The sequence below is a fragment of the Nipponia nippon genome, unplaced genomic scaffold, assembly GCF_047370975.1.
Source record: "Nipponia nippon isolate SJK-2023a ecotype South Korea unplaced genomic scaffold, ASM4737097v1 scaffold_1, whole genome shotgun sequence".
NCBI lineage: Eukaryota > Metazoa > Chordata > Aves > Pelecaniformes > Threskiornithidae > Nipponia > Nipponia nippon.
Genome location: NW_028262290.1, coordinates 8,217,824 through 8,231,589, shown reverse-complemented (window position 1 = coordinate 8,231,589; position 13,766 = coordinate 8,217,824). Strand labels below are relative to the sequence as shown.

Genomic DNA, 13,766 nt, shown 5'->3' with positions numbered 1-13,766 from the left:
TTTGATAATCACAGAGGGATAAAAGTATTGCTGTGTCCCAAATTCTGATATAAAAGAGGATACTTTTCTGGATTTGCATCTCACTTTTTTCTGTTATCATCACAGAAATATTAAAATTACGGAGCAAATGCATGTGCGCCTGTGGAGGATACATGCTCAGGCTTGCCACTGCCTGACCAGACCTGGGGACACGGAGCTGCAGCAGCCTTGCCTCTACTGGGCTACTGGATCGGGTAACTCCTAACAATATTCTCACAAAAGAAAGTAGTAAGAGACTTAACCATGGAACTATTTTTATTTTCAAATTTCTATTGAGATCAACAATTCTCTGTAAGAACATAAAGGGATATAAAGCCAACACAAAATTTCAGAAAAATCAAATACTCCTGAGACATCTGTCTGTCTTTCACAGAAATTAGTTTCTCAACGTTTTGAATTATTTCACAGTGTCTCCTGGGAATAAACAGAATTTGTAAGTAGCACTTACTGTTCAACTGAAAAATGCTTGTTAGTAAGGTCCTATAGTACAGACAGTATTTATTGCCCTAAAATAAACTTGCATTTAATAAACATGCACTTACCATCAGCAGTATGAAGGAGTTTATGGCTCTTCAAAGTGCCTTTTGATTTGAACTTTTTCCCACACATATCACAAAGGTGCGTTTTCTCAGTGCTGTGTCGATTCATATGGGCTTTCAAGTTACTCTTGCTGCGAGTGGCATACTCGCAGAGAGAACATTTGAAGGGTTTGACACCTAAAAATAAAAAAAATATACTATGAAACAAACAAGCTGTACCTTTTCATGAGAGGGTGGACATTTGCTTCCAAGAAATTTCAGATCATGTGACTAACATGGACAACAAGGTCAACATTTTAAGTTTGGATTTCTACATTTAAGAAGTCTCACCTATAGCTTCTGTGTAAATGATACCGAGCTCTTGACAGCATCACTTAACTTACTAAGAGAAAGGAGTGGTTCCTTTAGAATTAAATACTTCCCTATTGAAGCCAGGTACTGAGTTCAACCAAGCAAAGACTAATATTTTGGTGTTGGTGCGTCCATCCTTCATTTAAAAGTAGAATCCAGAAAGCCTAAGTTGATGTCTAGCTGGTGTACATACCAAATCTCCCTCTAAAAATCTTCAGATAATTATCATTCTCTACTTACTACAATAAAGAATGAAGAAACCTGTTTTAAGGAGGACTGGTTCATTAAGTACTTAATATGTAAGCAGAAGTTAAATGTGCAAAGCTGTGTTTTATTTTTAATTAGGATCAGATTTGCTAATGGCTCATGCAGTAGTACTTTTTTTTTTCCCCTTGGTAAGATGCAAGCACTTTATCATTTCACTTCTCTCAAACAGTCCAAAGCATGTAATAGAGAGGTGCACAGTATGTCATCTAGCAGAAGGTCTACAAGAACAAAGTAAATCCTTCAAAGAAAAGTTGAATAAATCTAAACTGGCAGAGTAGTTCAACAGTTTCATGAAGCGCTGGCAGTTTTAGATTGATATTCATGACCTTAAAACTAGATTTACAAGCATAAGGAATTATAGCCTACTTTAAACAGACTCGATTGCACGCTTTGATTTGGGAGTAAATTTCTATTCACCTCTTTCTCCTGCTAGTTAGATGAGATGAGTTCCAAGCTTTCTTGGCAGAATAAACAAACTGTATCTATGGAATACATAAGTAATTGCTCTAAGCCTACAATTTTGCATTACCTAAACTCCTTAATGCAGTAAAGGCTACTGGATAGGACCACTACTATAGCACGCAGGCAATTAAGCTCACAGTTAAAGCATTCAAACAAATATGCAGTAATAGTACAAATGTCTGAACTATCTGCATGGGAACAAACACTTTGGAACACTTTGCAAAATATCAGTTCAAGAGTACCAAATCCCATTATCCCCTTTATGCAGACGGATGGCTAAAGAATCCAAAATAATGCTCAGACGCCATAGGCAATCTGTTCCATAGATTATTAACTGACTAAAGAGCATACGAGTGGTCTTCCACCTGTTATAAAAATAGTAGATACTGGGTAGACACAAGATTTTACTGGCCATAGATTTTAAGTTCAAGGGATTTTTAACCTGCGTGTTGCCATATTACTGGAATTTCTCCTTAAAAAGTCATAACTATGATCAGCATTATCTTATGGGTTTTTCATCACTGTTTATGTCCGTGTCAGCTAGCTGCCACGCTCAGCATAATTTAATTAAAATACACACAGAATTTATATGTATACATCAAAGCAACTGCATTTCAATTGTTTTACTAATAGATTTCCAGACCAAGTATTTTTGGACAAATGTGAAAGGAGCAGCAGTTATTCATGAGAAGATACAGAAAATTACTTGTTTTAAGAGACTGAGCATGTATTTAATTCACTCCTCCTTACTCACATCTATTATAGAATACTTTATAGATGTTTATGAATGAGTTTTGGAAAAAATTGAATCTCAAAGTTATTAATTTTATAAAACATTTAAGCTGTCTATTCACGTTATGAGTGTGCAGTTCCATATGTAATCCAAAATCTATTAAACTAATTATTTAACCTCTACTGTAGCTTAAAGTTTTTGGTTCAGGTATAGCAATAAATTTGAATTCTTTTTTATGTCAGCAAAGCTTGTGTGGAATATGAGACTGATTATATGCCCAAAAGCTTAAAACCAGAGTTTTACCTTCATGAGCCCAAATATGACGTTGAAGGTCTGATCCATTCTTCATAAAATAAAAATCACAGTAGGGACATTTCACAGCTCGTTTTCCAATAAGTCCTTTCAGCTGAACTCTTCTGCCAAGAATCTCAGAAATAGTAGTCATTGAAACCTCTGAGAGAAATGTAAAAGGTAATAAAAACCAGAAGGACACGAGGGAATTTGTTCTATAAGTAATATTGAAGAGCTAGATCCTGATTCACTCCAACTTTCTAAAAGCTCTACTTCCCCTACTGCTACTCAGATAAGACCTGAGCAAAGAACATAAGGACCTTTTTTCCTTTAGGGCTTCTAGTATGTTCTGTCCTTTCTCTCCTGATCTCTGTACTCAGTGTCCCCACTACCTGGTTTAAAAAAAAATATATATATTTTAAATACTAAAAAATCTTGCATGTGCAACTGGCTTGCTTAGAAATAATTTTCCAACCATGAACTTTCCCAATGAGCTAATTTCGCACTTTTTTCTTCAATCTTTTCAAAAGACTTTATTCAAGATTTCACCCCAGATTTCCAGGTGTCAAGGATCTGAAGACGATTCACTTCAGTCACAGCTATAATGATCAGAATCCCTGATAATCAGAAACTTTAAAGGAAAAAACAGACTCACAGAATAAATGCGATTGGAAGGGACCTCTAAGGTCACCTACTCCAAGCAGGGCCAACTTTGGAGCTCCAGCTTCAAAGTAACCTCAAGTTGCTCAGGGTCATATCCAGTCCTGTTCCGAACATATCCAAGGATGGAGATTCTACAGCCTCTCTTGGCTCATTCCAGTGTTTGACCACCTTCACAGTCAAAACTATTTTCCTAATTTCTAATCAGAATCGCCTTGCTTCAACTCATGTCCCTTCACTGTATAGCTCCAAGAAGATACTGGTTCTGTCTTCTTTTTAATCTCTTATTAGATAGCTGAAGACAGCAACTAAGATTCCTCTCCTAGCCTTTGATTATTCGGGCTAAACACACTCAATTCTCTAAGTTTTTCCTTCATACAATCTAACGTTTTGGTTGTCACAGTGAAAAAGCTCAAAATAATGAAGTTTAAATTAAAACATCCCAAATACACATAGTGAAAACATTGCCAAATGCTTTTAAAAAAATAAATCCAATTACTCAATACATTTCAGATGACTAAAATGCTAAATATCACAACTCAATGAAAGTACAGCACTCATGCAATCTAAACATTAAGACATGAAATCTGATGACTTATTATGCCCAAAATCTTATTAAATTTGAAAGTTACAGTCTAAACTTAGATTTTTACCACATATGAACTGTCATACCTAGCCTCCTGATGATTGGTCCCAGAGTGGAATCAAAAACCCTGCCTGAACTCATATGCACAAGGAAAACAACCTCAAAAGGGAAATATAAAAGCCCATGAACTGAGCAGAAATAAGTTCTAAAGTACCCAAAAAAGAAAAATACAGACATAAGCCTGAAGCCTCATCTGCCTTCTATGGCTTAGATCCTTCATTCAAGACTGCAGGCTAGTATGTCTGCTCAGTAGGGATCTATAAAAGCTGATGCCTCTCATGTTTCAAGACTATTAACAAACATTGTATTAAATCAGACTGCAGATGAAAAGGTAGATAATTCTGAGAGCTAGGACCAGAATCCAAGACTCCTCCTTTGCTGCTGAGTACCCAAATCGTTTGTCAATAAAGCCAAGCTCTCTTATCTCATTGGTTTGAAATACTGCTCTACCAAAGTCTACAGAAATTTTTGTCCCACTGCCTTCATGGGACTGGAATTCAACTCCATTTCTCTGCAAACCCAGAAGAGGAAGGAGTACTGTTTTATTTCATACCTTATACTTGATGAAATAGAAGAGACAAGGGAGGGATCATGCTGAATGATATTAAGAAATGAACAAGAGGGGAGCTCCAGAAATAGCATTTTCATGATAAATACGAAAGAGTTTCAGTTTAAATTAATTTTTGATATGTCGTTTTAAAATTCAATTCCTTTTAACAGTATCCATTTTTCCTTTCATCTTTATTCGTTTCCATTTACATTTTTAAAAACAATTGCACTCATTCCACTGCAGTACTTGATAGCTTATACCATCAGACCCCTCACATTATCTTGGCTTGTAATTAAGTATGTTGTATGAATAAAGGGTTTCCTCCTGATTACAAGGACAGCATGCACAGGAAAAAGATTTGTGCATTAATTCTCCTCCTCATATTAAAAGAGTGTTGTTGCATAACTACTGCATAGGCATATCTTAGATGTAGTATTTATTTAGTACCATGGAGATATATCTAATAAATCTAGTATTTTGCTTCGAAGTTCTATTCACCTGCAATACATGAATTAAAAATGAGGACACAAAATAATAGGCTGTGCAGATTTTCTTTTTTAACCTTACCTCTGTTATAACCCAGAGTTTAAAAGAACCCACTTTCCTGGATCAAAAAATTTACACTATACTTTTAGAGGGATTCAGATACCAAATGAATTGTTCAAACATATTTAAATGCATGAGTTTAGCACGTCCGGGCTCCAGAGTTAACTGGTATTTCTGGACCCCAGACACAGCAAACACTAATAATTCAGCAGTCAATGGACCAGTGCAGACCGATAGCAACCTGTAAGGGCACAGTACACAATGTACTGCTAGTTCACAGATCACATTATTTAGGGAGGTCTCCTATACTCCCTGGCTGAGACAGCACAAAGGCTTTATAGGCACGGCTCTTGAGATTCAATTTCTATGCCTGCTGGGTGACATACCTCCTGACTACAGTATAGCACAGAAGCCTTTCCTCATCTCAATTTGCTGCATCAGACATGTCCCCTGATGTATGACAAGCCCTCCAACCACACTGTTGTAGAGTGGTCTGCAAATAAAGAGGTTTGGTAACTAAAGAGCTAAAGTGGGAGTTCGTCTGAAATTCAAGTGAAGGAAACTGTTTAAAGCACGGGTCTAGCACTATCTAGTGGCAATAGGAAGATAAGAAACTACTGCTTTACCTATTACATTACATTTCTGACAAAGACAAGAAAAGTTACATTTTTTTATTTGGATTTTTTCTTCCCCAAACTCAGTTTGAGCGTGGCCGGTATTTTCTTCCTTAATATCAAATTATGTCAGGTGATAAGTAACACCGTAGATGAGTTAATTAAATTATGTTGGCCAATGCAGTCAACTCTCTTTCATCCACAGTAGCAGCGGGCCTTTCTATCCAATCTAACACAGACACCGAGGAGGAAAGTCTGGACACACCAATGCGGCTCTGCCGAGTTCACATCAATCAGATTTAAATCAGTCCCTGCACCGGTCACTTGAGCACTTTGGCAGTGAACTCCCAAGATTTGAGAGATCTGAGAAAGGATTGTTTACTCAGGGCCCAGCACATTGACTTACTGCATTCATTTTACGTTGTGCTTGCACGGATAAATCAGGGCACTAGAGTGTAAGGTATAAAGAGTTTGAATAGACTGCAGTGGTTAGCTTGGATCCAGCCAGGCTTGTCAGCTCCAGCTTAATACTGGCCATGCTACACCACAGCTGGTTCTAGTAAGAGCCCTGCTGCAGACTTCAGCTGGCCCTGGAGGTAAAGCCCAGCCACACATTAACTGAGCATGTGCAGAGTCAGCTCAGGGACCTCTGCATTCACCTCAACTACCTACAGACAAAATAATGTGCAATAAATGCATTTCTGTCAGTTTATGTATGGCCAATGGGAAGTTTATGTCTCATGGGTTGTTAGAGGATGTCTATATGCCTAATTCTGAACTTCCCAATGCTTCATTTGAATTCACCTAGGCCCTCTTTTGGAAATGAATTCTCTGCCAGATGAAGACAGATTTCTTAGCATAATTACCTGATATAATTCACAACACACAAGCTGGAACAATAATTTTTTTCACTCTAAATTCTAACATCTGCAAAACCAATACAATTCTTACTCTAAACCAGTTAAATGAGACATAGAATCTTTCTCTTTCTTTGGAATGTAATCCCATTACACTGCTCACTCTAAACCTTTATCCATTTATTGAAATAGACTAAGAAATTTTCCTTGATTTTTTTCTTACCAGGGTGATTTGTCTTGATGTGAGATTTTATAAGTCGATCTTCAGAAAATGACTTCTCACACACCGGACAGGAATAACTCTTTTTATCCTTAAACAAGAAAGAAAGAAAAGAGATTGCATTATCAGTCCACTGGTGCAATCACTATAGTGATTATTCAGTAACACATGGTTCTCAACAAAGTTACAACTGAAGGTTCAGTTTTTAAGGAAAAAATGAAGATATTTATAATGAAATAAGTGAAGGAGAAATATTAAAGTGTTCTAAGCACATCATTAATCCTTGTGAATGAAGGCCTCCAAGTTACAGCACGTGAGAATATGCACAATAAATGTAAGCATTATCCTCTGAATGACTCTTTAGAGAATGAAGAGTTGAAAGATCAAGTCACGTAACAGAAGAAAACATATTTGATGTAAGCAGTAATATTCAGGGTTTTTTCATTTTTTTCACAAGTCCACCCTTTCTGAAACCTAAGGATCAGGTCTCATTATTCTGAAGACATCCACCAGCATGTGCATTTATAATACTACTTAACAGCCTGAAATTGAGCAGAAGAGTTAACAATGACAGACACCATTACTTACTCAGTGTCTACATTTTTAACTACTTTACAAATAGTACTAATAAAGTATTATTCTACTATTTTTATTTAAAAACTTACAGACTACTCTAGCTTTTATCAGTGTCACGGGTGTTATAAAAAAATGGAGAGTTTTGACGCAATTTCTTCCTATATGCAATTTTAATGTAATTGTAATTTTAATGTTTTTACAAACACATCTAACTCCATATAAAAATGTAGAACTTTTCTCCATTAATTGGTAAATTACCCAATTTAAAATAATCTTTGCAGATTATATAAATTGAAGAGGTTGCTCTTTCCAAAAGCACCTGCTGACACAACTGACCGGGTGCTCAACCGAATGAGTGGGTCTGACAGCTAGGCAGATAACCAGATAACACATTACCTGGTGGGAGTTGTGTACCTACCTACTGAGAGGTCGCTGTAAAAGGCAAGCTGAAGCTACAGAATAGATATTTCACTAGTTATTTCAGGAGGACAGAAAACTTCCTGAAGTTCCACGCTGGAAGGAAGATTACCGTATCAAAAAGAGACAAACCCCCGTGTTATAAAAGAGAAATTTGGAGGTAACAAGCAAATAAGGGTCCTGGACTCTACCAGTTTCTGACCTGAGACCAAAGAACATCTCAGAACAGCGATCAAAAATGTACAAGGAGGTTGTTATTGTATATATGCTGCAGTTATACATCTATAAATGGGACATCTCTCTTAACAGAGAAGCAAAAATTGATGGGTTTTCATGGCAAACAGGTTTTGGAATATGATGCAGGTATTTGCATTCAGTATCACGTACCTCTGAGAAAGAAATCCCTATGTTGAAGTACTTACAAGTTAAAACCAGAAGTAGCCCTAGAACTCATGGGCTGAAATAGCAATAAATAATTCCATGACAGTAGGATATGGGATATGAAGCTCTCACTGCCATTAATATGGCAATGGCACAAGGAGAACTCTGCCTGTGCTGTTAGAAGGTCATTTGCTCCTGTGAGAAAACCTACAAGAGGGACTGGGGATGGCAGGTTCTAAAGGATTACCACCCTGAGTAGAGCAAGGACAGTATTTTGCTATGATGGAGTTGGGGCAGTCACAATTTTGGGCCCTGAGAATCTCAAGTGAAGAAGGAACAGCAGAGAATACAGCTGGTTTTTGGAAGAAGATATTCAAGGAGCCTATAATGCTGACAAAATCTTCTTGAGAAAGAACTGTTAATTTGTGGAATTAAGGTCTCTCAAATGATATAACCTATTATCCCTAAACCTGCTATTGATGATTTTGGACTTCTACCTGAACACGTTGCATGATCACTTTCATAATTTGGCACACGTAAGAAAAGCATAAGCACAGTATCACTTAGGGGCTGTTCAGGGGCCAGCTGAAATTTGTGGACAGATCTCAGTCTGTTCCTCAAAATTGCTATGTAACTGGTTTCAAAATATACAATAAATGAAGAAAAAAAAATAGTATACTTTTAATGTATAGTTGGGTGTTGCTGGTCTTTAATACTCATTGCATTAAGTATTTCTCAGTGTGCCCAGAACACTAAGACAAATACACCTTGCTGTTTCAAAAAGTTAAATAAGAAAAAAAACCCTAACACGCCACTCCACACACACTACTTTAAGTAAAATGCTATAATTGTGACAACTTTACATTCTTGCTAATACTTTTCAGGAAGGCAAGGCTATAAGCCTATGCCTGAGAGAAAAAATCAGAATCATCAGTAAATGCATCAAGAGCTACAGAGCAACATGGAAGTACGGGCACCAAGAACACATCTTTCCACATGACGACGGTAACAAAATTTTCAAAACCAAAATAATCCAAACAGCTTTCTTCAAGCAATTAGAAAGTTATCTATACCAAGTTCTGCACTAAAATGATCTTCAAAAGGGCTGTCTTTTGTAGCGTAACAAAGAGGTTGTGCTTCTGAGCACCGAGTCCCTTCAAAGTGTACCTGTCAAACCCCAGTCTCTCACAGAAAGCACCCAGCTGAAGCCAAACCTTTCACTGTTGTTTGTCCTGGTCAGCACCACAGATTTTTGAAGCTTACATTATTAGTTTTGAATGTCTAAGTGTAGTTCTGTCGCTGCCCTGAGAGCTTGTGACAGTGCTAGTCCTTCAGTGTAATTCCATCACCCTCAAAACCAGCCTTTAAGAAATCCTCTGTGGCACATGATGGATTTCAGAGCACCCAGGTCACAGCACGGAGCCCCAGAGAAGGTCTCCCCACCACGGCTCTAGCTCTTCAGAGTGCCCTTGTCACAGGCGATGACAGAGGCACTTTGAAGGACTTAGGCTGAGGTTGTAGTAATACCTTCACCACATCCTCAGCATGCAAGTTTTCCTCTGGTAAGAACAAAAATTTATTTATACCACGCCTTATCAGAGTGCCTGCCTTTTAAATGCTGCTGAGGTTTTTTTTTGAAGGACACAAACAGAAGCAAAGTACCAAGAGAGCTGGATCTACCTTTGTTACAGACCAGGTGCAGAGTCAGCTACTTAAATTCTGAAGTCACTTGACACTGCCTAAGATTTGCTTACTCCCCCTATTAGCCAATTTGAGAAAATGTAAGAAACTTAAAATAATTCCAAAATAAAGTTAGCTTTCTGACTGAAAGTACTGTTCACATTCCACAAATCAGGAATGAATTAGGTCCATAAATATTCTTAAACCTAGTGAAAACATTAGTCTAATACTATCACAGAATTTTGTTGTTTATGCTATGTTTCATTATAAAATAAGGCCACTTACATAGGAATCACAACGCCTGTCTCTTTATATAAATGAATTTAAATTGTGTTAAGAAAGCATCAGCTATATTGCATTACCAATTTATAGCTCTCTGAAGAGAATTTTGTTTCTCTAAGGCATGTGTTTCAAGATAACTCAAGGGGTAGGCGTACTAGTATACAGTCATGAAAAGAAAAATGAAAAGCCTCTGTATATGGAGTATTTAAACCAACAGACCACTATGAACTTTATTTAATGAATCAAATAGTACTAAATATGACCTACACTGCAAAACATCGGAAACATTAGCAGCCGTTCTATTGCACTCATCAGTAAGGAGACATTCTGAGGACCAAGTAGCTTCTCTTATGAACCTACATAGAATACATATGATCACATATCATATGAGCTATACAGCAATTCTGCCACTAATTTCAAAAGAGACTATGTGAACTCCTGACTGCTTTGTTACTGATTTCATTAATAGTGTAAAATTAAGACCATGGACATAGTAAAAAGTGTTTAAGCCCAAATTAGACAAATATGTTATAGAAATCAACAATCCATTCCCCTCCTTTAGTAGTAGTGACATGATTTTATGAGCAGGAAATAAAACAAAGCTCTACTAAATATTGGTACTCTGAGAGCATTTCCAGCAAAAGTTCCCACAACTCAATTAATATGACATTTGATTGTATAATTTCATATAGGAATAGAGAGCCAGAGCCTGCTTCTGCATCTACTCAGATCAACAGAAATTTAATTTCTAACACCTATGGGAACAGAATTAGGCCCCTGAGTTACACTTCTGAGGAGTGAAGACGTCCAGAAATCTTCACCACAGTTGTCATGATGTTCAAATAAAAATTTTCATTAAAGATTCACGAATTAAGCTGATGTCCTATCAAAATGCAACTTAGCTAAAAGGATCTGATGTACCCAGGAGGCGGCTACGCACACGTGTGAAAGAGGCTAAAAGAAAAATTTGCTAATGGTTAGACAGACTTTTATGAATTCCGGCAAGCAGCAGAAATGACAGCTCACAAAATGACAAGCACCTGCATACAGTACTGCTTAAGCATTTTTTCCTGAATTAACCACTAGTAAAAATGAATGGCTAGCTGACATTCATTATGGAAGCAAGGACCAAGAACAAAAGCCATTTTCCAACTGAGTGCCCAATCATTAGATCATAGATTTTTTTGGTTAATGCCTGCCCTTTCCAGTACCTTGCATTCTTGACTACATAGTGGCACTGCTCCAGAGGAAGAGGTATCACAGCCAGACCCGTGATGGTCTGAAAATGAACACTCCTCAGGAAGGGGAAATAAGCAATCAGAGCTCAAGGACCTCACTTCCTACCGAAAGCTCTAACTACGCTATTACACGAAAGGTCAGCAGCGTTATGAAATTTCTAAGCATCCTTCCAAAGACAAGAATCATTTACATCCCGAAATGTACGTGAACGCAGACGCAGGCACCGAAGAGCAAGTGGTAGTTCTGGGTCTGATCTCCTGTTTTACAGAGGTGCTTTTCTTGCAGTATCAATTGCATATATAAATTTAATATAATTTCAGAGACAAAACTCTCTGTGCTGTTTATCTGCTCAGCATACTGAGTACTGTAAAACCCACTGGAGGTTGTAAACAAACTCTGGTACCTACATCAGCTTTGTTTAGTTCCACAACCATTCCCTAATGTTACCACTAGCCAGTCATAACCATAAATTATTCTAAAGTCATTATAAACTGCCCATCCCTTTCCTAGGTACTATGACATTGAAGTGATTCACACGTGTCATGGTTTGAATTTCTAAAGAGCTCCATAAATGCCAAGAATTGTCAAAAACGGTTACACAAGCCTTAGAGGTAAAAGACGGGTACTGAAAATCAGAGAATATATCTGCAAAATTTTGGTTTTAAATCAAGCCGAGCCTCAATTCCCAGAGTTCAAAAGTAAAAATCTTCCCTGTAACAATGATGAGTAGCCAATACCGAGACAACAGGCAGCACATACAGTCCCCATCATCACCCCCCAGGGAATAAACAACCCCAGAATTCAGTGCAAGACTTGGATGGTGCATAGAGAATAAAATGGGTGGCTATATACTGAGTGACAGGGATGAACAGTAAGCTGCTTTTTAATAACCATCATCTATCCTGTTCACCAAATAAGACATGGATCCAGCTGAAAAGCAGCTGGCAACAAGGTGACGAAAGTTAGGCATTCATACAAGGAACTGAACTGAGATCTTGGTGTCTTCTATCTCCAGGGAAGCTTTAAGTTTAGTATTTATCAAGAACTGATTTTGCAAATGAAAATTAACATTAAAGTACCTTTCCACATTTAACTGTGCATAGTTTGCTGAAGTACTATATTTTGGAATGACTGGTTCTGCTCAGTGAGGTATGCATTAAATAAACCCACCAAGCAGTGGGCACAAAGGCCAATATGAGAACTGCCAAGTTTAGTCCCTGAGTAAATTCTAATACATGAATTTTTCAATCCATTTAAATACTCCAATATATTTGACAGTAAGCATCAGTAAGCATACTTCTGAAAGATCTCGCTGTCACACTGTTTTTAATTATGAAATGCATTTTCTCGGTTCTATTTAGAATCATTAAAATGATCCTCCTGGTGGGAGCCATCGGACATTCATCACACTTGAAAAACAGGTACTTACGTAAGGATATAGGATATCTAATTTTAGACTTTTTTCTTAAGTAGTCTCAGATATCATTTACACAGATTTTTGCCATCAGATGGACATCACAAACACAATAAATTCAAAAGCAGCCTAAAAGAATGTTTAGTATGTGAGCTTTCTGCACATTTCATAACAAATTCAGATTCTGTTTAAAATACTACAGAATTGGGGGACAAAAGGGGGAAAAAATGTTCCCTTTCGTGTCACCTGTTTTGTTTTGTTTTTTAAAGCTGTCCTGCAGTTACAGAAGACTAGCACTTAACAAGACTGGGAGGTGACGTGTCCTGTTCTGGTACAAACACCTTTAAGGTAACTTCAGCTGTTGGAAATATCGTCCAAGAGCTCACCTGCTGACTGCAGAAGATGACCTGAAACCACCAGGCACAGCTTTTTTAAGTAGCTATGCAGAAATTGTCCACATCTAGGGAAAAATTAACATAAATCCTTAATTCAAGCATCACATTTCACTAGTAAAAGGAACTGTAACAACAATATTTATCACAGGACTGAGTTGTGATGTTGCTTTCTCATGTGATTAGGAGGAATGTGTCATACGTGCTGCATTCTATCAACAGTGCGTAAGATTTATTCACAAGACAATGCCAGCGAAACTCAATGTGTAAAGAATGAAGAAAGGCCCATCTGTGCCGAGTATTTCCTTGTTCTTAAAGGATAAAAAAGTGAGCGTTGCAATTAAACAACTGGTATTTTCTACTCTGCTGGAATAAGAATAAAAAAATTTCAGGAGAAGGGTAAATCACCTTTTGGAAGTATTTTACTGCATGAATTATTACAAACCTAAATTACAAGGATGTAGTTCATGCCAATTTTCTGGCATTATCAGTCATGAAAGTTGAACTAAATGAAAGTTGCCTAAATTCTTAATTCCGGGAGAGCAGACACTTGTCAAACATCCTTTTCTAGAAGTCAATTTGGAACGAGAAGGAAGTTACCAGTGTTCAT

At 37.3% G+C, this 13,766-nt stretch overlaps 1 protein-coding gene across 2 annotated transcripts in view; it reads right to left on the bottom strand.

Annotated features, from left to right (window-relative positions):
- ZFAT (zinc finger and AT-hook domain containing) overlaps positions 1–13,766 on the bottom strand; it is a 94,310-nt gene that overhangs the window by 34,076 nt on the left and 46,468 nt on the right. For both annotated transcript variants that reach the window (XR_015701465.1, XM_087744454.1), the window contains exons 8-10: positions 6,779–6,866; positions 2,695–2,844; positions 582–755 (exon numbers count right to left, since the gene is read on the bottom strand). Coding sequence is in view for 1 of the 2 variants with exons in the window: in XM_087744454.1 (XP_087600580.1) it covers positions 582–755; positions 2,695–2,844; positions 6,779–6,866 (412 nt within the window). In the remaining variant the exon portion in view is untranslated. The remainder of the gene's footprint in view (positions 1–581; positions 756–2,694; positions 2,845–6,778; positions 6,867–13,766) is intronic.